Source organism: Bos taurus, chromosome 13 (genome assembly GCF_002263795.3).
Source record: "Bos taurus isolate L1 Dominette 01449 registration number 42190680 breed Hereford chromosome 13, ARS-UCD2.0, whole genome shotgun sequence".
In the NCBI taxonomy this organism is placed as follows: Eukaryota; Metazoa; Chordata; class Mammalia; order Artiodactyla; family Bovidae; genus Bos; species Bos taurus.
The window spans coordinates 25,280,826-25,306,897 of record NC_037340.1 but is presented as its reverse complement, the minus strand read 5'-3'; the positions used below and the strand labels follow the sequence as shown (position 1 = coordinate 25,306,897).

The following is a 26,072-nucleotide window of genomic DNA, read 5'->3' as shown; positions in this document are numbered from 1 at the left end:
AAGCATACTAACCTCTCCTCTGCCCCCCCAATTTGTACCACGCCTTCAAATTTTCAATTGTCTCAGAAACTGAATGCAAGTCAAATATCTTCGTGAAAACACTGAAAACTGTCACAAAACACATACATCAATGAGATCTGTACAAGCAAACAACACTGACACTCGAAATCCTTTTCTAAATTATAAGGTTAAACAGAAAGATCACGAGATTAAACAGAGATTTATAGACTGGAGATAGCCCAATGTAACTTAAGTGGATTTTGAAAAACAGACCAACGCCAATAACAAAGAAATTTCCTTCTAAGCAGTGTGCAAGAAGTTAAAATAAAAACCTAGCATTTCAATTCCACATGGCATTGAACTTGAATACAGAAAAGTTGACTCATTTGGAGGTAAACGTGCTACAACAGGAACCCCAGATCCTGAAAATCCTATTTTCTTATAAAGGTGCAGTTCAGTTCTTACCTTACATCTTCCACGAACTGTTCTCTTCTAGAAGAAACTTTCTAGACGTTCAGAGACCTTGAAACCACCCATCTCTCGAATGCTTCCAGCTCCGCCTGTCTTGATGGTAACTAAATGCAAGGCTTGGGTTTGTTTTTTTTTTTTTAACAGAAGGAAGCTTTTAGTCAAAATATGTGGTTTAAAGGAGCAGTATCCAGCCTTGTTAAAACTATTTCACGGACATTCAGAGGTTTTGTTTCTCCTCTATGAAAGTTAAATCTGAGTAGGAAGGCATTTTTCCTGTCCCGGAAATCAGCATAACTAAAAACCAATGCTGAGTTAACGAGAAATGTTTCTTCCATGTGTTCCGTCTGGCAGAAACGGCAAGCCATATCAAGGGAACACGTGATGTTTATAAATACAATATGGCTCGTGTTGTCATAACCTCTCAATGACAAAAAAAAAAGCAAGAGAAAGCAGGCAGCCACACAGCAGGAAAGATGAGATCTGTATCATTTGGAAGCTGCCTGTCAGATATGCATATATTACTAGTTCTTGCATCTTAAAAAATAAAATAGAGCTGGAAGCAGCGAGGAAGGGAAAAAAAAATACCTTGCTCTGTAAGGCCACTGTATGAAACTGTATAAATGATGAGTTGTGTTTGCCCAGCTAATCATTTCAATAATTCCTTACCAACTGCAGCAGAAACATCTTTTCGCCTGTCAGAAAGACATGTCATAAAAGGGACATAATGAGGTACACCCCTGGTAAGCCAGTGCTGTAGAGGTAAATCAGCTACACTCTTAAGCAGATAAGAGAATGAAGGAAAGCTGGCACATAGCTGGCAACAGATGTGAAAATTACAGACGTCTGTATCACTACTGATTACTGACTGTCTGATCTACTACAGGGGACCTCAACCTCTAGGACCTAATGCCTGATGGTCTGAGGTGGAGCTGATGTAATAATAATAGAAATAAAGTGCACAATAAATGTTATGCACTTGAGTCATCCTGAACCCCGGTGGCAGGGGTTCCCCACTCCAAATCTCCCCAGGGCCGTGGAAAAATTGTCTTCCACAAAACTGGTCCCTGCTGCTAAGAAGGTTGGGGACCACTGGGCTACTAGACTGGATGATCTCTGTAAGGCAGTTACCATACTTGGTCACTATTATATCTTCGAAATCACATACAAGAGCCCAAATCGCAGTCAAGACTCAAGGCATCATGCCTGCGTGAGTGGGTCAGCGAAACTTCACAATCACTGGAAGTAGTTAACTGTTCCAAAATCATCACTCCTACCTGATAAGTCTGGAGGTATCTGAAATACTGATTACCCATCCAATCTAAAAGCAAGATGTGTCCTGCTGAGTTAGAAATAACAGTAAACCAAGATCTGTCTTCTTTAATTTGTTATCCAGAGATTGGCTTACTTTCTACCATGGTGAATTTTACTCTTGAAAATAAAATGCAGATCTGTATGCATTTCTGACAACCAGTTAGTTTAATCTGACAAATCTGTTATTCTCATCTTAAATTATAGAGTAATTAACTGCAATAAAATTATATTTATAGGATGAGTAATTTTGTTAGATGTTCTTAGTCCTCATTTTGGTTAGGAATTACTCCTGGGATAAACAAGGGAATGTGCTGTAAATCTCAAATGTTTACATGTGCACATCACTGTACTGGTTTTAGCAGAGAAGGCATTAACTGAAAGTGTGTGATAGGAAAAGCGCTGACATATAAGCCCCTTTTCTATCCACATGTTTAAGGAGAATTTCCTCAAAGCAGGACACTGTTGCAGGGAAACACAGAGAGTGTGAGATGAATGGAATAGGGGTTTGCTCCCACGAAGCGTGGAGTTTAGAAAAGAACTTCAGACGTGTACATCAGTAACTACAAAACAGACAGGAAAAGGTGACGGTTCTCAGAGAGAGGAGAGACAGGTGAGGTTCGATGGAATCAGAGAAGGGACAGTGGTTAGTGAGACTTGGATAAGCGAGGAGTCAGGAAAGGCATGATGAAGATAGCAGCTGTTGAGTTAGTCTTCAAAGATGGACAGCAGAGAAAAAGAGAATCCTTGCACACTGTTGGTGAGACTGTAAATTGGTGTAGTCAGTTTGGAGATTCCTAAAATAACAGAACGACCATATAACCCAGCTATTCCACTTATGGGTATTTATCTGAAGAACCCAAGAATATTAACTGAAAAGATACTTGTACCCTCATATTCATCGTAACGTTATTTACAATAGCCAATATATGGGAACAACCAAAGTGTCTATCAGCAGATGGATAGATGAAGATGTGAAATATATACATGCATATACGTGTATACACTCAATGGAATGCTGCTGCTGCTGCTGCTAAGTCGCTTCAGTCGTGTCCGACTCTGTGTGACCCCGTAGACCGCAGCCCACCAGGCTCCCCCGTCCCTGGGATTCTCCAGGCTAGAACACTGGAGTGGGTTGCCATTTCCTTCTCCAATGCATGAAAGTGAAGAGTGAAAGTGAAGTCACTTAGTCGTGTCCGACTCTAAGCGACCCCATGGACTGCAGCCCACCAGGCTCCTCCGTCCATGGCAGCCACAAAAAAGAATGAAACCCTGCCATTTGCAACCACATGTATGGACCAGGAGGGTATTACATTAACTAAAATAAGTCAGACAGAGAAAGACAAATACCATATGACTTTAGTCGTATGTGGAATCTAAACAAACAAAAACACCAAAGTTAATGAACAAACAAAACAAAAAACAAAGTCACAGATATAGAAAAGAGACTGATGGTTACCAGAAGGAAAGTGGGTTTCGGGGAGGGTGAAATGAATGAAGAGGTCAACTGTAGGATAAGGGATGAAACTAGATGTGCGATGATGACCACTCTGGAGTTTGTATACAGATACCACACACCTGAAACTTACATAATTAAAAAAATGAGTAGCACATGGGTCCTGACGATGAAGCCAGTGCTGTGGGGAAGGTCAGTAGGGACCACTGGAGGGACGAGGAGGCCAGTTTTGGAGCTGGTCTGTCTGGCTCTGAAACTAGCTCCATCTCTGATGTGCTGTGTGGCTTTGAGAAGGTTTCCTGACCTCTCTGATCCACATCTGAAACAGGGGGGTCATAAGAATTCCCCTCACACTGGGTTGTTCTGAACAAATGAGAGTGATTATGAGCACAATACTCGGCACACTACCTGGCACAATGTAAGTCTTAGTTATTAGTACCAATGCCATTATGTGAGTGAAGGGGACATGGGGCAGCTGGGTCAAGGAGGATGTTGAGAGAATGAAAGAAAATCAGCTAGGAGTGGTTTCCTAAACTTCTGTTTCTGAGGGGTTTTCTTGTCTTCCCTCAAATCCCAAACCCTTCTTTTCAACCAGAGCACTGCCCTGTAGAAAAAAGGGCCCTGAACTCTGTGGCAGGCCAACTTCACACATACATACTAAATAATATATATATATATATATTTTTTTTTTCTTTCTTTTATTTTGTTTGGCCATGCCAGGTGGTAAGTGGAATCTTAGTTCCCCGACCAAGGATCAAACCCATGCCCGCGGCAGGGGTAGTGTGGAATCCCAACTACTGGACTGCCAGGGAATTCCCTTCTTTTTTCCGGGTGGGATACCCTTTTAGCCCACTCAGAAGAGAAGAGAATGGAGCATGTTCACTATAAAAGGAGGCCAGGAAACAGATACATAATATATAGACACAAGAGAATCAAGAAGTGAAACAAATACTTTAAAAAGATATTTCACGTGTTCTAAAATCTTGTTAAGAGCATCATTTCAAAACTTGCAAAGCCTGAAGGGAAATGTCAAGGAAGGGAGGCTGTGGGCTAAGTAGAAAGAGTCATAACCAGGTTCAAATCCTATGTTTGACATATACCAGCTGTTTGGGCCTGGGAAAGACGTCACTGGCCTCAATTTTACCATCTATAAAGACTGAGTCAGTGTGCAGAGTTGTTGACTCATTTAAATAACATGTACTAAAAAAAAAAAAAAAAAACATGTAAAGTATTTAACACATTGCCTTCTATGTGGATGCAGAATGGTCTCACATTGGGAAACACAATGGAACAGAATGAATACTACTTACGTACCATGACTGATTTCACAAGGAAATGAAGACTCTACACAAATCACTACAGTTTGGCCCCCACCAAAAGTCAGATTGGAATGTATGACAGAAAGAAGATGAAAGCTGGAAAATTAAAAATAGAGGCCAGGCACAAAGCCAGGACACCCCAACCAACACACACGCCGTGAATGCCTGTGCGCTGGCTGTGGGTGGGCCACGAATTTAATTCTAAGCCTTAGAGTAGCAACACAAAGAGGGAAAATGATCACTTACAAGATTCAAAGTGTCCATATGATAAAAATAAACCGGGAGAAGCACAACTATTTCTGGTGATGAGAACAGAGAGATATTTATACAGTGGTTCTCATTAATGGCAGAAGATGAATAATACACCGTTTGGAGCACCATCATTATAGTACTCAACAGATCGGCTTAACAAGCGTTTACACTTGCCACAGATGAGACACGAAGACTGGCTTTCTGAGGCATACAAGAGGAACATGAGCAGGCGTGTGCCTCTGAAGAACTTGTACTCTTATGGGATGGGATGCACAAGCATCCAAATGATTAAAACACCAGGAGAATGTACAACATGACTCCCCAAAAGGAAAGATTAAATCTGACAGAGAAGGCTTCACAGAGTAGGCAGTCTTTTACTTGTCCTCTAAAACAGAGGTTTTTTTTTTAAACATTTTATTATGGATATTTCCACCAACCATAAAAATAAGTAAAGAAAATAACATAATGAACTCACAGCATCCAGCTCTGACATTTTTCAACATTTTACCAATTTTGTTTCATCATTTCCACTTTGGGGGTTTGTTTTGCCAGAGCATTTTAAAGCAAACCCCAGCAGCTGTACCATTTTAGCCTGTAAAATACTTCAGTGGGTCTCATTTTTAAAAACATAACCACCGAGTCATTATTATACCCAACAGAATTACCGGTTATCCATTAATATCATCTGATTCCTAACACATGTTCAAACTTCCCAAACAGTTTCAAAGATGTCTTTTACATTTGGTTTGTCCCAGTCAGGATCCAAATGTGCTGCACACATGGCTTTTGGGTTGTTAGCGGACAGAAGAGACCTGAGAAATGGAACAGTGTCTCTGCTCACCCTTTTACCATACTTGTCAACAGAACTGAGCTATTGTCCTGTTGTATGCTGGGTGGATGGATTTTGCAAGACATCATGGAGGGAGGAAGAGCGCATTTCAGAGACTCAGAGCAGGAACTGAGGTGGCTCAGCTTGGGAGGAGGCGATACGATAATCAGCCTGTGCTATTCCCTTTTTTTTTGGCTGTGCCATGCCGCTTGTAGGATCTTAGTTCCCCGACCAGGGATCGAAACTGTGACCCCTGCAATGGAAGCATGGAGTTGTAGCCACCAGACTGCCAAGGAAATTCCAGCCTGTGCTAGTCTTTCGCACAATGGGAAGTCGGGCTTTTGCACAATGGGAAGTCGAGAGATGACTTGGGAAATTGCTGCTAGGTTGGAATAAGAGTTGGGGAGACTGGTTAAAAGCTGCTGCATTACCAACTGAGAGAAAAATAAAGCATGCTGTCACTACAGCATAAGAGCAGCGCTGCTAAGAGCCTGGAGCCTGCAGCCAAGCTGCCCAGATTCAGATCTCAGCTCTGCACTCTCTCGCTGTGTGGCCTGGGGCAGACGTCTTCAACAGACTTAAGAAACTGTTTTCTGAGCTATAAATACAAGGGCTTGTACCAATACCTGCCTCAAAATGGTGTCTTGAGGATTTAAATGAAATCACCCATGAACATGCTTCGTCAAAGGCGCAAAAACGTTGGCTCCTGTGAGAGTCACGGTGCAGGCCAGGGCTGCAGGGTGGTGCGTAAGAGGCCCTGCAGAGCGAGATGGACGGGCTCTGAGGACGGCGGGATGCCGTGAAAAACAGGAGTTAGGTCACTGAAGACTCACTGACAACTCAACTTTTAAAATCATTTCTCTCCCTCTCATTTAAACACACAGGTACCGCACTCCTAGACACACCGTCAGCAGTCACGCCTTCATTCACAAACACAGGACAACAAGCAGGAGGAGGTTGGTGGTGGAAAGAAAGACCAGGGTTTATTGTTTTCTTCTTCGACAGGATACACTAGAAACATTGGAAGAATATCCATACGGAGACAACTGCTTGGAAGCTGAACACTGGTCTTGCACTCTAGAGAAACAGCAGAGCTAGGACAGTTTCAAGGGTCGTCTACACTGACCTAATGGTTAAATTAGCAGTAACACAAAAATGACAAGTGGAAAGGTACAGATGAAAGAAAAAGAGCAAATTAAAACACACACACACACACACACACACACACACTCATAAAGCCTGGCTAAAGGCCCTGCAGACCAGGTAGAGGACTAGAGAAAAAAGAAGAGTTAGTGAAGAAGGCTGGGGTATGTCTGCATGTATGCAAGGGATTCAGAGATGGCAGTGTAATGGAAACCAAGGTTTCTAAGGAGACCACCCATCACTGTCAAATTCAGGGCTCAGACAGAAGAAGTCTGGGGGGCAGTGACTGATTTGGGCATTTGAAAGTTATTTAAGATGCAGAGCCAATACTGGGGAATGTGTTCTCTATGCAAATGTGGAAACTGTTTAATACGCGAGTAAAAATTCAGCTCATAGAGAAAGCAGAGAACTGACTGATCGCAGCAAAGAACCTCAGTAAGTAATCTCAAAGCACACATGAAGGTGAAAAAGGGACTTCCCTATAGTCCAGTGCCTAGGACTCCTCACACCCAATTCAGGGGGCCAGGGTTAGAACCCTGGTCAGGGAACGAGATCCCATACACCGCAACTAAGACCCAATACAGCCAATAAACACGTAATTTAGAAGAAAGTGGAAAAGCCTGAAAACTGGGGAAAAAAACCCACTAGGTTCAGTGAATGGGAAGTCCCTGGTACCCTCTGAGAGCTGTGGAATGGAATATCTCATCTTCTGAGTTGTACATGTGTGAATTACAAACTTGTGAGTACATATGTAATTTTAGCAAAAGGGCCCATTCCATGTGATGAGCTCAGCCCCTTAGGAATTGAATTATCAAAGCTACTATCTAATGTGATGAAACAAAAGCCAGGCAATTCATTTAGATCAGGGTGATTTGCACCCATGTGTAAAGAATCAGGAGATGCTCAGTTCTAGCAGAGAACCACGAGTCTCCCTGGATAGATTGCTTCAAAAACGCTCAGTTCTGGAAGAAAAGAAAACTCTAAATTGAAAAGATACATGCATCCCATTGTTCACAGCAGCACTGTTCACAATAGCCAAGATATGGAAGCAACCTAGTTCCGTTCCGTTCAGTCGCTATTGTGTCCGAATCTTTGTGACCCCATGGATTGTAGCACGCCAGGCTTCCCTGTCCATCGCCAACCCCCAGAGCCTACTCAAACTCATGGCCGTTGAATCAGTGATGCCATTCAACCATCTCATCCTCTGTCGTACCCTTTTCCTCCCACCTTCAATCTTTCCCAGCATCAGGGTCTTTACAAATGAGTCAGTTCTTCACATCAGGTGGCCAAAGTATTGGAGTTTCAGCTTCAGCATCAGTCCTTCCAATGAATATTTAGGACTGATTTCCTTTAGGATGGACTGGTTGGATCTCCTTGCAGTCCAAGGGACTCTAAAGAGTATTCTCCAACACCACAGTTCAAAAGCGTCAATTCTTTGGCGCTCAGCTTTCTTTGTAGTCCAACTCTCATATCCATACACGACTACTGAAAAAACCATAGCTTTGACTAGATGGACCTTTGTTGGCAAAGTAATGTCTCTGCTTTTTAATATGCTGTCTAAGTTGGTCATAGCTTTTCTTTCAAGGAGCAAGCATCTTTTAATTTCATGGTAGCAGTCACCATCTGCAGTGATTTTGGAGCCCCAAAAAATAAAGCCTCTCACCGTTTCCATTGTTTCCCCATCTATTTGCCATGAAGTGATGGGACCAGATGCCATGATCTTAGTTTTCTGAATGTTGAGTTTTAAGGCAACTTTTTTACTCTCCTCTTTCACTTTCATCAAGAGGCCCTTTAGTTCTTCTTCACTTTCTGCCATAAGGGTGGGGTCATCTGCATATCTGAGGTTATTGATATTTCTCCTGGCAATCTTGATTACAGCTTGTGCTTCATCCAGTCCAGCATTTCTCATGATGTACTCTGCATATAAGTTAAATAAACAGGGTGGCAATATACAGCCTTGACGTACTCCTTTCCCAATTTGGAACCAGTCTGTTGTTCCATGTCCAGTTCAAACTGTTGTTTCTTGATCTGCATACAGCTTTCTCAAGAGGCAGGTCAGGTGGTCTGGTATTCCCATCTCTTGAAGAATTTTCCAGTTTGTTGTGATCCACACAGTCAAAGGCTTTGGCATAGTCAATAAAGTAAACGTAGATGTTCTTCTGGAACTCTCTTGCTTTTTCAATGATCCAGCGGATGTTGGCAATTTGATCTTTGGTTCCTCTGCCTTTTCGAAATCCAGCTTGAACATCTGGAAGTTCACGGTTCACGTACTATTGAAGCCTGGCTTTGAGAATTTTGAGCATTACTTTGCTAGCATGTGAGATGACTGCGATTGTGTGGTACTTTGAGCATTCTTTGGCATTGCCCTTCTTTGGGATTGGAACAAAAACTGATCTTTTCCAGTCCTGTGGCCACTGCTGAGTTTTCCAGATTTGCTCACATATTGAGTGCAACACTTTCACAGCATCATCTTTTAGGATTTGAAATAGCTCAACTGGAATTCCATCACCTCCACTAGCTTTGTTTGTAGTGATGCTTCCTACAGCCCACTTGACTTCACATTCCAGGATGTCTGGCTCTAGGTGAGTGATCACACCATCGTGGTTATCTAGGTCATGAAGACCTTTTTTGTATAGCTCTTCTGTATATTCTTGCCACATCTTCTTAATATCTTCTGCTTCTGTTAGGTCCATACCATTTCTGTCCTTTATTGCACTCATCTTTCCATGAAATGTTCCCTTGGTATCTCTAATTTTCTTGAAGACATCGCTAGTCTTTCCCATTCCATTGTTTTCCTCTTTTTCTTTTCATTGATCACTGAGGAAGTCTTTCTTATCTCTTCTTGCTATTCTGTGGAACTCTGCATTCAAATGGGTATATCTTTCTTTTTCTCCTTTACCTTTAGCTTCTCTTCTTTTCTCAGCTATTTGTAAGGCCTCATCAGACAACCATTTTGCCTTTTTGCATTTCTTTTTCTTGGGGAAGGTCTTGATCACTACCTCCTGTACAATGTCATAAACCTCCATCCATAGTTCTTCAGGCACTCTGTCTATCAGATCTAATCCCTTGAATCTATCTCTCACTTCCACTGTATAATCATAAGGGATTTGATTTAGGTCATACCTGAATGGACTAGTGGTTTTCCCTACTTTGTTCAATTTATGTATGAATTTGGCAATAAGGAGTTCATGATCTGAGCCACAGTCAGCTCCTGGTCTTGTTTTTGCTGACTGTATAGAGCTTCTCCATCTTCAGCTGCAAAGAATATAATAAATCTGATTTCAGTATTGACCATCTGGTGATGTCCATGTGTAGAGTCATCTCTTGTGTTGTTGGAAGAGGGTGTTTGCAACCTAAGTGCCCATTAAAACATGACTGGCTTAAGAAGATGAAGGGCTTCTCAGGTGGCACTAGTGGTAAAAAATCCACCTGCCAATGCAGGAAACGTAAGAGATGTGGATTGTATCCCTGGGCCGGGAAGATCCCTTGGAGGAGGGCATAGAAATCCACTCCAGTATTGTTGCCTAGAGAATCCCAAGGACCGAGGAGCCTGGCAGGCTATGGTCCATAGGGTCACAAAGAGTTGGACACGACTGAAATGACTCAGCACACAGCATATATAACTGTGTAGGTATGTGTGTATATATACACATAAGTACATACACACACACACACATCATGAAACACTCATCCGTAAAAAGTACAAAATATTCTCATTTGTAGCAACATGGATGGACCTAGAGAATATTCTACTTAGTGAAGTCAAGAGAAAGACAAATGTTATATGATATCACTGATACATGGAATCTAAAAATAGCACAAATGAATCTATATACAAAACAGAAACAGGCTCACAGACATAGGAAAAACGAAAAACATATGGTTACCAAAGGGGAGAGAGAGGGAGGGACAAATTAGAGGAGTATGGGATTAACAGATACAAACTATTATACATAAAGTAGATATTCAATAAGGATTTATGCTGTATAGCACAGAGAACTATATTCAATATCTTTTTTTTTTATATATTGAGTTATTTGTTGTTAGTTGCTCAGTCATGTCCAACTCTTTGTGACCCATGGACTATAGTCCATCAGACTCCTCTGTCCATAGGATTTTTCCAGGCAAGAATACTGAAGTGGGTTGCCATTTCCTTCTCCAGGGGATCTTCCCTCCCCAGGGATTAAACCAGGTCTCCCACATTGCAGGCAGGCTCTTTACCGTCTGAGCCACCAGGGAAGCCCCATATTCAGTATCTTATGATAGCCTACAGTGGAATATAATCTGAAAGAGTAACTGAATCACCTGGCTGTACACCTGAAATTAACATAATATAGTATGTCAACTATACCTCAATTAAAAAGATAAATCAATTGTAAACATGCTCAGCTAGATGCTCAATGAAAAACATAGCACGTGTCTTTCCCACTAAGCATCTATTCCACACATGCTCTGAGGTCCATGACCTTGGTCCCCACCAATGTTTTCCAAGTCACACAGGCATATTGTGACAAGTGGGTAGCTGGGAGACTGGCTCAGGTTGCCTTGGGAAACTGGCGATGGACCAACAACCTCAGGTATAGGACTGCGTTTAACCAACTCAGGTGAGCAGTTATCAACAGACTCCTCCCCTTGGTTTAGTCTAGAGCTGTTGATCCTTGCTCTGTTCTCTATTTCTCGTTTTTACCACGAGCAGTGGGCTTATGCAGCTGTGTTCCTGGCAGGGCTCAACAAAGCTTCCTTCCCTTTGATGGCATCCACCTTCATCAGGAGAGAGAATTCCAACCCCCAGAGCCAAAAGGTGAGGCTGAAGGGATTCCAGGTCTTTTAGCTCCTGGAATTCATGAAAAGGGGCCAAGTTGCAAACTGCAGACATGACACCAAGTTGGGTTTTGTTTTTTGAGTGTGTGTGATCAAGTGTGGTTTATTCCAGAAATATAAGAATTTTTTTAAGTCTTAATATTTAAAAATGGCTTTTCATTAATACCAGTTTATGACTCACCAAATAATAACAATGACAAATGAAAGAATGTTGTTATATTTGCTGATCAATTATTCCATGAGACTATACATTTTTAAAATCCATTTTGACACAAAAGAGAAAACTGAAAATTTTTCTGTACAGAATTTTTTTGAGAGTCCACTGGATGAGAACCAGCTTGTTGAACTCTGTCCACCCCTTCTTTGCTGAGTTGGTTTTAAAACTATGTTCTCTGTCTCATTTCTAAGCTGTCTTCATTGAAACCTGAATGCTTTTTCTGTGGGTTAGATGGTGAACATTTGTTTCTTCTCCTCCAGGGAGAACAGTTTGACTCTCTCCCAGAGAACAGCACTGTCTAAAGTAGGCTGTGGGCAACTTGGAAAGTGACCACAAGGGTCTCATCTAAAAGTAAAAATAGAGCAACACCACTGAAACCCAGAGTCAAAGTTCTGAATCCTCATAGGCTCCGTCCAGATGGTTAACATTTGATTTTCTCCGTGCTTTACTGCTGGTCCTTATGGAGGTTCCACATCTGCTTAAGAGTTAAAAACAGGTGTCCTCCCCAGCCATAAACAAGATTTTCAGAGGCAATTCTAGGGCCCCTGTGTGGGCTCTGTGTAACAAAAACACAACTCCGAACACCATGAAACTCTAGTCTGAAGGCTAGACATATCAAAAAATAAGGATCTCCAAGGAGCAAAGACTCTTAAGAATGTTGCTTTAGCAAGAGATGAATGAGGTCATGAAAAGCAAAGAGAAGCATCGTATTCGGCGCATACTTCGTGATGAGCATGACTCCATCTGTCTTCATGTGGAGCTGGTTTACATGGAAAGTGTAACTGACTAAAAATAAGCTTCCAAATCCAAGCTTTTCTGCAGTAGCAGCTCAGCCTCCCCTTCAAATCACATGTCATTTCTGACATAAAAAAAGCAGCCGTGGAGAACACAAGAGGCCTCTTCCTCAAAAAGTGTGTAGGCTCCGATCTTACAATGTCATCACTCAGCTTGCAGTCCAGAACCACGTGGAGATTCTCCCAGCACTTTCTATTACACCTCCTGACCTCTTGGTCCTTAACTCATAGACCCTGTGTGGTGGGCAGAACAAAGATATCTCCATCCAAGTCTCCAGAACCTGTGACTACATGAGAAAGGGGATGAAGGTGCCCGGTCAGCTGACTCTAACATAAGGAGAACTGGACCCAGTGTAATCACAAGTGTCCTTAACAGTGGAAGAGGGAGGGTTGGGGTGTGATGAGGGAAGCCAGGTCAGAAAGACATTAACTTGCGTGGCTTTAAAGATGAAGAAGGCTGCAAGCCAAGGAATGGGGTGGCCTCCAGGAGCTGGGAAAAATAGGATTTTCTGGAAAGGAATGCCAACGATCCCTTAATTTTATTAGTTCACTGACGTCATATTGGACTTCTGACTTCTAGAATTGTAAGACAGTAAATCTGTGTCATATTAAGCCCAGGAATATGTAATAATTTGGTACAGCAGCAAAACACAAACTAATACTCACTGTCAGGAAGCAGAGTCCTTCAAGAAACCTCCTGCAATTCTAGGACAGGCAGTGCCTGGGTTTCTTTGGCAATAAAACCTAATCATTTACTTTTTTTTCTAGGTAAACTCCAGCATCCAGTGCTAACTGTTAGAAAGGATGATAGAAAATGTCGAGGCATGTTCTAAATTTGCGGGCGGGGGGGGGGGGGGGGTGGAGGTGCATCTGGAGAAGCGAATCTTTTTTTCCTGCTCATTTTTACTGCAGAGGAAGGTAGCACTAGCATTACTGTGAGAAACACAATCCCATTCAAATGGACTTGCATTAGTGCAATTTTACAATCTGCCTTTTCAGGTTCCCTGAGCTTTATTCTTCAAAACATGCCTGTGTGCTCTGAATATTTGGATAATCTTCTACAATGCTCTAAATCTAGAGAATTTTAGCTCACCAAACATGCAGATTTTTGTACTTGGCCCTCAACACCATGCAGGTGACATTTGATAATATTTAACACTATTTGCTGTTGTAACAGCAAACAGTCCTGAATTAGAAAGTGAAGAATTTATTCAATAATTAGAATGCTGGGACTTGGAATAGCTGACAGAAAGATATTAATAGATTCTACATGCAGTTGTGCACAGGTTTTGGTGTCAGTTTTGCTTTAAATGGAGGAAAAAAAAAACAGCAAGAGATCCTCCGAGTCAGTCAATTTATTACAGACCAAGAACCCTTTCACATACAGATCTTCAGGACCCCTTTGGAGTGAGGACATAACTAACTTCCATGCTTAGAGATGAATTAGGATGTGTCAAGCCCTGTCTCAATTCTCTTACTCCAAATAATGAGGGAATCTGACTTCTCTACCAACAAACAATGTCACTAGACAAGAAGAAGAGCAGTTAAGAACCCCCCATACCTGGTGTTTCAGTGTGATCACAGCAGGACCACATGCCAGAGGAGGGATGATGGCTTGACCCATAGAATTAAAGTAAAAATAGAACAGAAACACTCACCCTCATCTCTCCGTTCACAGTTTTCGGCGTGTGGTTGAATGCGTGGGCAGGATCCTTGTTGTACACTTTGAGAAGGGATCTGTCCTGAATGTTCCTGGAATCAAAAACATCGATAGCTATGGCAGACGAAAGGAGGCTTCTTGTGGCCATTTCCTTCTCATCTGCTCATAAGAATCAGGTGAAAGATATCTACAGACAATCCAGCCGTTGTGTGCAATCAACCAGACAAAAAGTTCTTTTACCGTAAAAACAGGCAAAGACAAATAAGGCAAAGGAGAAAAATGACTTCAGCTTTTCTTTCCTTTTTTCCCCCTATTCCTCAGGAAAGTATTACTCTTTCTCCGTAGCTCTCCACCCATAAATATCGGGTAGCATAAACCTTCTTTCAAGATTCTGAGCAAGGAAAGCTAACACTTCATGAAACAATAAAGTTCCCGTATTTACAATCTGTTCAAAGGGACTTGGTTAATATTTAAATATTTAATTGTTTACTTCGCCCAGACACCTGGTTTTCTGCTTATCTCATGAATGGATGCAAACAAAAAATGCTTTTTTCCTCTGAACACCTATAGCCAGGGAAAGAAAAAGTATTTGCCATCCAGAAAAAAAGTACCACAAAGATCAAAACTAGTATCTTTATGATTTTTTTTCCCCTTCCATAATGGATTAAAAAAAAAATACTGTTCTACATACAAGTTGAATTCCAGAAAAAGCAGTGGATAAATTCTTCCACTGGTTTGTCTCTCCCTTGGAATCCAACATTTAGAAACTCTAGAGTCAATCAGACTGCAGCAAAGGACAGAACCACACCTCACTAACAGCCTACCTTAAAATTATTTAGGGGCTTCTGAATATCTACGACATCCTTTGCCCTCCATCTTCAGTTTTCATCGGCAGAAAAAGCCCCCCCAGGCATATTCAGCCCTGTCTACACTGTGATGCCTGCCAGGGTTGGCACGGTGAGCTCAGGGAATCTGGTGCAGGAAGACACATTCCTTTCCTCCAGGTGCAGCCACACGTATTGTGGGCCGATCGCAATCACTGGGATGATTGGCTTGTGTTTTTGTTTTCAATGAACTGGAGGATCCTTGGACTAGTCTTGCTTCCTTCCGTCAAATATCTGTCAGTGTTTGCTTTGAAGCGGTGACTAGCCCCAGCTTGTACTGTCGCTCCACATTTCAAGCAACTCCTTAAAAGTCTGCTTAAGGGGAGGCGTGTGGTCCTTGTTACTAGAAAAGACTGAGTGACTAGGAAGGGAAGAGTTCGCAGAGGGAAAGGGTGTGGGGATTCAGTGCAGGAACTCATCCTGTGGATGGGGGGGTCAAAGTCCCAAGTGACGATGTGAAGAAACTGAAAACCTTACTTAAGCCAGGAGGAAAAAAAAAAAAAAACTTCATGTGGTTCTGAAGGTATTTAAAACACAGGAGGTTGGTTTATGATTAATTTAGAAACATGTTCATCCAAGATGAACCAACAGAAAAGGCCCAGCTTGCGTTTGCCATGGCAACATTTACAACACAGAATTTCAACCTAAACTCTCGGTAGCATTTCCCCAAGGAAAATATGGACAACTCAACACCATGATGAAAGCTCCAAATGTTTAACAAATATACCCTCACTTCAAAAATACTGGGCGTGAATGAAATTTGTCTCTGGGTTTAGAATATTAAAGCCAGTATCTTCAGGTAAAATCTACGCGCTACGTTTTTTTTTTCCTTGCTGGGAGAGGGGGCAGGCAAGGTTCTATTTAATCCTGATGGTGAAAATTTATTCTACCATTCAAATAAAATATACTGGAGGGATTTTATGCAAAAAAAGCAAAGAATAATAATTCTTTGAAAGGACATACATCTTGCCTAAATAGTACATTCATCACCAAATAAAGACATTTAAATATTTTTAGGTCCACTTAAATATTTTTAGATCCATTTGCATATGTAAATCAAAACTCTGAAAAGTAAAATTATAGACAAATTTATAAACCAATGATGTTCCCCTTACACATTTTCAATGAGATTTTTTTTAAGTCAGGCTATCAGTACTGAAGCCTAAGAATCAATGAAAACATCACTTTTGCAGATAGAAACAAACTGAAATTATTAACATTTAAAGTGATCACTTCTTTCAAGTGCTGCTTTATCAACTGAATTTATATCAAGAAGGACCATTTCAGTTTGGAAGTTTTAGGGGACCTTTTCCTCTTTGTCTTCCCTCCCATTTCTCTTTTTGTGACTACATCACAATACCCCCAAAGAATGTGAAAAGAAAGTCTTAGTAGTCATACTTTGAGGCTTGGGAAAGAAACTCATCTCTAGGAAATCATGACTCGTACTATAAAAATTCTTGCATGAGCTGCAAGACAGTGGGGTCCAACTGTTTACAATAATTTCATCAGCCTTGAACTCCACAATCAAAAGTGGCTTTGTGTAGTTTCATGTGTGCTTATTATTACCCTTCCCCTCAATTTCTCGAACTGCAAAAATTCAAGAATATGGTTTTAAAGCAGCACACCCATGTTAAAAAAAAAAAAAAAAACAACTACATTAGATTATCTCATTGCAAGTATCAGTTCAGTTCAGTCACTCAGTCGTGTCCAAGTCTTTGTGACCCCATGGACTGCAGCACGCCAGGCTTCCCTGTCCACCATCAACTCCAGAGCTTACTCAAACTCACGTCCATTGAGTCGGTGATGCCATCCAACCATCACCGAGTCGGTGATGCCATCCAACCATCCCACCCTGTGTCGTCCCCTTCTCCTCCCGCCTTCAATCTTTCCCAGCATCAGGGTCTTTTCCAACGATCAGTTCTTTGCATCAGGTGGCCAAAGTATTGGAACTTCAGTATACTGGAGTATACACTGCAAATATACTGTCTAAATATTGTGTGATTACTTCATGGTTAAGTTCATGCTTTGTACATTAAGGATATTTTTTGATGGCAGCTTGATTAATAATTTATGTCAAAAAACAAACATGAATTTCCTGATACCCATGAATATTTAAACATGTTTTAAAAAACAGAAAAGCTGGGCAACAGACATAACACTTATACCTTAGGGGCATGTGTCAAACGTTGAAAGCTCTAAATTACTCACACACCTTTGTACAAGCCTAAATATGTCTTTTCTGATCACTGTTAGAAATTTATTATGCACCATAGGCATATTTTTAAAAAGTAGTTTCTTATTAATTCCATGATGAAGAAACAGGGCAGTCTGCTATCCCCACAGGGAAGGGACCCAGAGAAACCGACTTGGGGCCCAGATGAGTTGAGAGGAGAACATTCTGAGGGAATAAACAATTTCTGATCAAGAATGTGGACAGTCAGGTTTGGGGCTGGGCTTAGACATTAATTGGCTGCATGATCTTGAATAAGTCTTAACTCTTAAGCATCTGAGTTTCTGGTCCCATCAAATGAAAGGGCTGGATGAATCACTCAATCTTTTTCTCAGCTCTAAAATGTTTAACGGTATACTAGCAACAGCTCGTTTGGGTTGATTTCAGTCCTGTTTCTCAGGCTTGTTTGGCAAGAAGGGCTCAGACGGTCCCTTCTTTTCATGACATAATTATTGGCATTGATAAAGTGCTTCCCTTTCCGTGCCAGTGGCCACAGTAGGAATCCCTTTAGCCTCCTTTTAAAGTACATCTTATTATATTAGGAGTGGACTTCTCTGGTGGCTCAGATGGTAAAGAATCTGCCTGCGATGCAAGAGACCCAGGTTCGATCCCTGGGTTTGGGAAGATCTCCTGGAGAAGAGAATGGCTACCCATTCCAGTATTCATGCCTGGAAAATTCCATGGACAGAGGAGCCTGGTGGTCCAGAGTCCATGGGGCTCACAAAGAGCTGGGCGTGACTGACAGACTAACACTTTCACTTGTCACTATTACACTAGGAGCCCTGGAGAAAGCCCACATGGAAAGTGAGATCTTTTAGCAAAGGCCAACTATTTAAAAAACAGGCAAAGGAGACTGCTTCTTGGCCTCCTTTCTTGTGGACAATAGCATTGTGTCCACTGCTTTTATTCTAACTCATTCATGTAATTTATGGCCCAGTGGGATCCTTACCTAAAATATCCACAGCCTCCGTCTATGAGAACAAGAGCCCTTGAAAAGGAGTTGGTTAAGTTCCACCTGTAGGTATAACCTTCTACTACTCATATGATCTTCCTGGGCCATGGCTTCCCTAACTCTTAAGATAAACAGTGGACTGGCTCAGTTTTTCCATTCTTTTCAGATGTAACCTGCAAAGATCTGTGTGGGAGAAGTCTGTCTTCACCTCTGTAAACCAAACTTTGTCAATGAATTCTAGAAAACCAGATAGTGGATTCACACCTGGATAAGGTAAACCTGCTCATTAAGACAACAGCCGTGCTGTCTCCACTGGGACACAGAGAGATGGAGACTTGGTAGCAATTGTCAGTGTGAGATGGTGGACACATATGACGTCACTGCTTACCTGACATCATTCAGTTCGTAATAGACATTTCTGCTTTCGTCTTTGATGTAAATGGCGACACTGGGCGACTCCAGCATTTTCATGGTGAGCTGCTGTGGAAAGGCACTTACGAAGAGAGCACGGATTGTGTCTGCACTTGTAATCTCGTTCGGCATCCTGAGCTGCTTGGTTTCATCTCCGTACTGGAGATAAAGAACCCCTGCACACAAGATGGACACAGTTATCGGCCACAGCTCAAGACTCACAAGACACACAGCACAAGCTAAGCCACTTCCATCCGACCGCAGGCAGGAATGTGCCAGATGCGCTTGCAAAAAAGCATGTCACAAGAGACGTGACCTTGGAATTTTCAAGAAACACACTCTCTGGTTATGATGTAAATACCTTATTCTTTAGAGTCAAGGCAGGTGTTACAGAGGCTCCTTTTTAACTATATTAAAAACCAAAGGACAAGAAGCTAACCCTTGGTAGCCTAAAGCAAAACACAATATGTAATTCCCTTGAAAGGTGTATTTAGGCATCTGACCCCATTGGGTGAATTTTTTCCCCCAAGTCTTTAACGAGGGACACAATCATGATAGCAACAGGCCAGTGACATAAAGTCTTTTTAAGATTTATTTTGAAGTGGACCTATTTTAAAGTCTTGATTGAATTTGTTACAATATTACTTCTGTTTTATGTGTTGTTTTTTTGTCCTCCAGGCATGTGGGATCTTAGCTTCCAGACCACGGATCAAACCCACACCCCCTGCATAGAAAGGTGAAGTCTTAATCCCTGGACCACCAAGGGAGTCCCTAGTTTAAGTCTTTACAGTCCATCCAGAAGTGTGCTTGAAGTGGAAATGCTACAGTATTTCTGGGGCTGTACTACATATTGAATGTTTCTACCAAAAGAAAATATCTACATGAGTCTGGTGTCCTAATGTATCAGAAAGAAAATGGAAAAACATCAGTTATACCAAGACAAGCACAGGCGGTAGCATCTTAGAGTTCCAGGGCGCATGTGGCTCCTGTGAGCCATGCCTCCCCGCCATCATGCCCCTGTGGGCCGTGGCCCCTCCTCCTGGAGGCTAGGTTTGGCCACGTGACTCGCTTTGGCCAATGAGACGCCAGCAAGTGTGATGCAAAACAGAGGCTCGACACATGTTTGCATGTGGGAGCTTGTCTTCTTGGTGAGCATGGTCTTGTCTGCATCCTCTCAGAACCAAACTTCTGTGGAGTCCAACCGAGCCACGCTGGGAGGCCACATGAAGAAAAAACTGGAAGCCCTGACTGATGCCCCCCACCAGGCACCATTCTCCAGCCAGGACCACCGGCCAGTTATGTGGGTGCGCCAACTTGAGGGGGGAACCCTGGGCCTCAGGAGAGCCGTGCCAGCCGACGTGCAACAGAAACAAGACCCTCCCTGGAAAGCCTGCCCAAATGGCAGAATCACGAGCAAATACATAATTGTGGTTGTTTTCCGTCATTATGTTTAGGGTCGCTTGTTATTCAGAGACAGGTGACGTGAGGCGGGGGTTGGAAGATCCCGATGTTGAATTTGAATCCCACTTCCTGTGAGAATCTACTGAGGCCCTCTCCCAGTACCACTGGCGTAGTCGTTGGCAGGAGAGACTCAAAAGAAAATAGACTATGACTTGTAGTTAAATACAACAGCTCATGCAACTGATTTATTTCTATCTCCTTCTGACATTCCATTCAGATGACAATGAAGAACTAAAAAAGCATAAATCAAAGAATTAAGGGGGTGAGAGAGGAAACAATAGCGGACCATGGAAAGCTGACACCTAGGTCTTCAGGCACAGAATTCTGCTTAATTGCAGGGCTTGGAGGAGCTCAGGAAATGAGGCACCATATCCTCCTGAAGGCAGGAATGCAGAGTGCCTGGAAAGCATGAGGGCTGACTGAAATTTTTTAATGGTTCAGCACACTTTCCCTGGGCGGCTCTCCTGGTGGCTTAGCAGTAAAGAATCCTCCTGCTAATGCAAGAGATGCGGGTTTGATCCCTGAGTCAGGAAGATCCCCTGGAGAAGGAAATGGCGACCCACTCCAGTATTCTTGCCTGGGAAATTCCATGGACAGAAGAGTCTGGCGGGCTATAGTCCACAGGGTTGCAAAGAGTCGGACACAACTTAGCGACTATACTACAACAGCAACAAGTTTCCCCATCACCTTTCCATCCCATTCAGCCAAGCAACTCCACAAATCCACAGCAGAAACTGAAAAGAGGAGGAGCCAGTGGACTAGATTCTGGCTCACCAGACATAGGGGAAGGTGTGTGAGGTCCCCTCTGCCAGAATAATGGCAAAGGGCTGACATCTCTGTCAGGAAACTGGAGGAAGCCCTGGAGGAAAGCTGACTATCCTCTGAGAGGAGACCAACAGAGTTTTGAGGGTAAAATTCTGATTCTGTCTGGTCATCCCATCACGAAGCAGCCCAAGCCACATACAAGAGCTTCCAGTGAGTACAACCATGCTTTGCTTATGCATGAACAGACCAGCAAGGATTACCAGACATTTCATAAAGCCTCTTTCATGTTAGAAACAAACAGAAAACAGAAACTTAGAAGCAATGAGACAGTCTGAGAAAGGGGGAACATTTGGAGAGCAAGAGCAAGCTCTGGGAACCATGAGAACAGAAACGACAAATTCAGTGGAGAAGAAAAAGTTGACGAAATCTCAAAAAGGGCACCAAAAAAAACTAAGGGATGGGAAAAGGGTGAGAACCAATAAAAAAAAGAGAGAGAATTACCTCAGAGCCTCTCAATTCCTAATAATGGGGACTTGGGTAAGGAGGTCAAAAATACAGAGCAGTTTTTCAAAGGTATTATAAGAATTTTTTTTGTCTCCCCAAACTGAACACATGAGGTTGGAGACTGAACAGGTTCATGAGGGAGGGACTTCCCCGGTGGTCCTGTGGTTAAGACTCAGAGCTTCTGATAAAGAGGGGCATGGGTTTGATTCCTGGTCAAGGAACTAAGATTCTGTATGCTGCAAGGTATGGCCAAAAAAAAAAAGGTTCGTGAAATGCTAAAGGCAATCAGGCTTGGCACTGAGACATTCCAGATGGCAGGGGAAAAACAGAGGTTCCTACAAGTTCCCAGGGGGCGGGAAGCAAAGTCACAAAGGAAGAAGCAGGAGTCAGAAGGGCATTCGCTTTCTCAACAGCAGCCCAGAAACCAAAGACAATGGAGAAATGGTCTCGAAAATCCGGGAGAAATATTTTCTATCTAGGTCTATATTTATCCAAACCATTAATCAGGTCTTTCATTCAAGTCAGCTTCCCAGCCATGCCTTCCCTCACCACCTACTCCAAAATTTCAGCACCCTTTCTGCCTCATATTTTATACCTGCAACTCCTGTTTCATTTCTGTTCCTGAGAGTTTTTCACTATTTACTCTAATCCATATATTCACAATTACTAGTTTTTATTGTCAAAATGGAAGCTTCATGGGGCTGGGAATTTTTTTGTTGTTAATTTTTGGCTGTGCTGGGTCTTCATTGCTGTGCCTGAGGTTTCTCTGGTTGAGGCGAGTGGGGGCTACTCTTTAGTTGAGGTAGGTAGGCTTCTCATTACAGTGGCTTCTCTAGTTTTGAAGCATGGGCTCTAAGCACACGAGGTTCAGTAACTGAGGCACACGAGCTTAGTTGCTCCGTGGCGTGTGGGATCTTCCCAGACCAGGAATGGAACCCGTGTACCCGGCACTGGCAGGTGGAGTTTTCTTCAATGTACTAGCAGGGAAGTCCAGGATTTTTTTTTTTTTTTAATAAAATAGAAGCTTCATGAAACTAGGGATTTTTAAAAAAATAATTCCTCTGGTCTTCTTTTTATTTGTTTACTTATTGGCCGTTCTGCACAACTTACAAGATCTTAGCTCCATGACCAAGGATTGAATTTGCATCCTCAGCAATGAAAGTGCAGAGTCCCAACCACTGGACCACCAGGGAATTCCCACCAGGGATTTTTTTTTTAATTGCATTTTTTTTTTTTTTTGTGAAAGTTAAGTCCCTCAGTCGTGTCTGACTCTTAGCGACCCCATGGACTGCGGCCCACCAGGCTCCTCCATCCATGGGATTTTCCAGGCAAGAGTACTGGAGTGGGGTGCCATTGCCTTCTCCTTAATTGCATTTTTAAAAACAGGTTTTGGGGGTTTTGTTGGTCAAGCTGGGCAGCATGTGGGATGTTAGTTCCCCAACCAGGGATTGAACTTGGGCCCCCTGCATTGGAAGCACAGAGCCTTAACCACTGAACCACCTGGGAAGTCCCAGGGATTCTTTTTAAGATGTTTTTTGTTGTTGTTGTTTGCCTTGGTATCCTTAGGACCTGTGATACAACTTGTGATGGAGTAGGTTCTTAATATGTATTTGTTGAATGAATGAATGGTTTATTAATATTGGTCATCCAAAAGGAAGGTTCATTTGGGGATCTGTTCGGGCTGTAAGAGCTTTGGCTGCATGATGTAGGAATCTTGTTCCTGATTTGGACACGCACGAGAACCACATTCTGAAGTGTCCATCTCCTTGATCAGAGTAGTCCCTTCACACAAGCATAAGCAGCTCACTTTCTCTTCTCCATCACTGTTTTGATCCTCAGCTTCTTCAAGGAGTTAGTTTTCCAGAACTTCCACACTGCTACACATTTTGCAGAGTACAGAAAAATCCTTTCAAGCCTGTCTGACCATGGATTGTGCAACGTCTCTGTCCCAAACAGGAGATGCGGTGACTCTCCATGTGATTGCTAATGTCATATCCGAAGGCCAGAACCACGTTTGAGGTCTGGGCCTCAACCATGCCTGGGCGGGGCCCCTGTTCAAGGACCACTTGTGGCCTCCCTACAGTCAGATATCACAGCCTCATTCCCCCAAGAAGAGCCTGGTTTTCATTCCCACATCTGCATTCTGTACGTGTGTGTGCTTGAAATAGAATTTGCAGGCTGCTCTGAGGGAAAAGAAAAAAAAAAAAAAAATTGGGCCTGAACTATGGTTACCTCAGGGTCTGGCTAGTGCGGCTGCCAGCTGGGTACACAAGTCCAGTTACAGATCATGAAAATCTGGAGAAGATGGAAAAGATGCCTTTATGAACAGAGGACAGCAGTCTTTTTACACCTGGTTCAGCCTGCCTTCTCAGTTCAGGAAAGGTATTTAGAAACGCTTAATCTAAGAAGGAACTCTCTTAATCTATGGTGGCGTTTTGTTGGCATGGTGGTGGGATTCAGCACGCCCTGGCATTCTGCCCTCGCTCTGAGTGAGGGCTGGCTGCTCCAGATTTAGAGGAAGTCTGAAGGACTTTGGATGAGAAGTTCCCTTTTTATGAAGAAGAAAAGAGGACCGGGGAAATACATTTATTTATAGGATGTCTGCTCTGTGTCAGAAACAGTACCCGTGTAATTTCACGGAATCAGCATCTCTGAGGAGATTGGTGTGATGCCCCCATTTCACAGGAAGGGAAAAGGAAGTTCGGAAGGTCCAGGTAGCTCGCCTCAAGTTACAGGTAGTATAATGGCTTAACTAGCTTATATATCCCATTTGGTCAAACCACAGAAGCCACGATCCCTCTCTGGAAGCACACAGCCTCTGAAATTTTGCATCAAGCTACATCCATCTCCTCCAACTGTCCTCTTTGGACCATCTTAGCTGTCCTCACACTTTTAGCCTGACCATCTGCTGGAAGATGTGGAAGCATGATGGGGGCAGCTTGGAAAAAAGATTCCTATTTTGAAATCAACCAAAGTAAATGATGACACGTGGTTAGAAATAATCCACGTGCTAGGGGAGTGGAGGAAGGCCCAGAGCCCTGAAGCAGGAATGCTGAAAGGAACCCCACAGTATCTGTGGACCTTCTGAGAAGTCTCAAGGGTTCTTCCATCTCAATGGCTCTACAAAGGGAAAGTCCATTTGTCACCAACAGCTTTTGGTGACATGTTGTAAAAAATGAAATGCACTTGGCAGGTCACGTGGTGTCACACACTGCCATAATCTTCTGAATCTCAGAATCCGTTCCAGAGTTTGGGATAGCTTCTAAAGTGTTCTTTATCTTCATATAGGATGTAAGGGTTTGCACCGTGTGACCTTGCTATGAACTGAGTATTTGTGTTCCTCCAAAATGCATGTTAAAATCTTAATTCTTACTGTGATGGTATGTGGAGGTGGTGCCTCTGGGAGGTGATTAGGTCATGAGGGTGCCACCCCCCACACGCCGTCATGGGAATAGCACCCTTAGAAGAAGGGACATGGGAGAGCTTCTTTTCTATCTCTGCTCTCTGGTTTGTGGGAATACAGTGAGATTATAGCAATCTGCAAACGAGGAAGTGGGTCCTCCCCAGACACTGACCTTGAACTTCCCAGTCTCTGCAACAGTGGAAAATACATTGTTGTTTAAGATACTCTGTCTTGGGTAATTTGTCACAGCACCCCAAACCAACTTAAAGAGACCTCAACCTCCTCTTCTTACCCATTAACCCCAAATGATGCTCCATTCCTAGGGCATCACAGTTGTGTTGGACAGTCTGCTGCTCTGTGACTTTATCAAGCACGCCCACTCTCCACACCGGGCCGTCCGCTTGGAGGACTTTCTCACCACTTCTTTGCTTGGCACACACTCTACCTCTGAGTCACTTTCCCAAACACTCCTCCAGCACTTTTCCATTAACGATTTAAGAATTTTTCTCAAATACGTCTTACTGAAATTGCAAGCATGACTTTTAATTCTGCATTACAATTAGCTGTATTCATCAGAGGGTAATATATAGTAAAATATTAGGTGTATAGTAGCTGCTCAAACATCTTTTAGTTGAAATGAATTGAATTCTCCCTGTAACGTGGCCAACTTAATTTGATGTGTGCCTGCCTTCTGGAATGCCTTCTACAATCTCCCCTAAATAGCATTTTTCACAGCCAGATGATGGTGACAATTCCAAATGACCTAAATTCCTCAGTTTCTTCAAATTCAACTTAAGACTAGGCAAATCAACACGTGCACTGTAAGAATAGCAAATGGCTAATGCCTTAAAAATAAAAAGAGCTGTTAAGAGTACTTTCTGATGGAAAACTAACAGTTTTCCGTTTAATAAGAAAAAATATGATTATTAAAGTAAAGATAGCCTCATGAAATTAGCAAAAATTTAGTTTGGCTACTTTGGGTCTTAGCTGCATCAAGTGGGATCTCTCTTTGCTGCAGGCAGCCTCTCTAGCTGCTGCGGTTGGCCTCAGCAGTTGTAGCACAGGCTTAGTTGCCCTGAGGCATGTGGGATCTTAGTTCTCCGACCACGTTTCAAACCTGTGTCCCCTGCATTGCAAGGTGGATACGTAACCACTGGACCATCACGGAAGTCCCAGCAAAGGTTTTCACAAT

At 42.7% G+C, this 26,072-nt stretch overlaps 1 protein-coding gene across 20 annotated transcripts in view; it reads right to left on the bottom strand.

Moving 5' to 3' along the window:
- The window catches only part of KIAA1217, an 821,092-nt gene that overhangs the window by 106,082 nt on the left and 688,938 nt on the right, over positions 1-26,072 (bottom strand). For 19 of the 20 annotated variants that reach the window (XM_059892822.1, XM_025000971.2, XM_025000964.2 and 16 more), the window contains 2 exons: positions 18,725-18,923; positions 14,269-14,362 (listed from right to left, as the gene is read on the bottom strand). In XM_059892822.1, the coding sequence (XP_059748805.1) occupies positions 14,269-14,362; positions 18,725-18,923 (293 nt within the window). Of the gene's footprint in view, positions 1-465; positions 830-14,268; positions 14,363-18,724; positions 18,924-26,072 lie in introns of those variants that run through there. The other variant, XM_025000978.2, reaches the window with a different exon arrangement.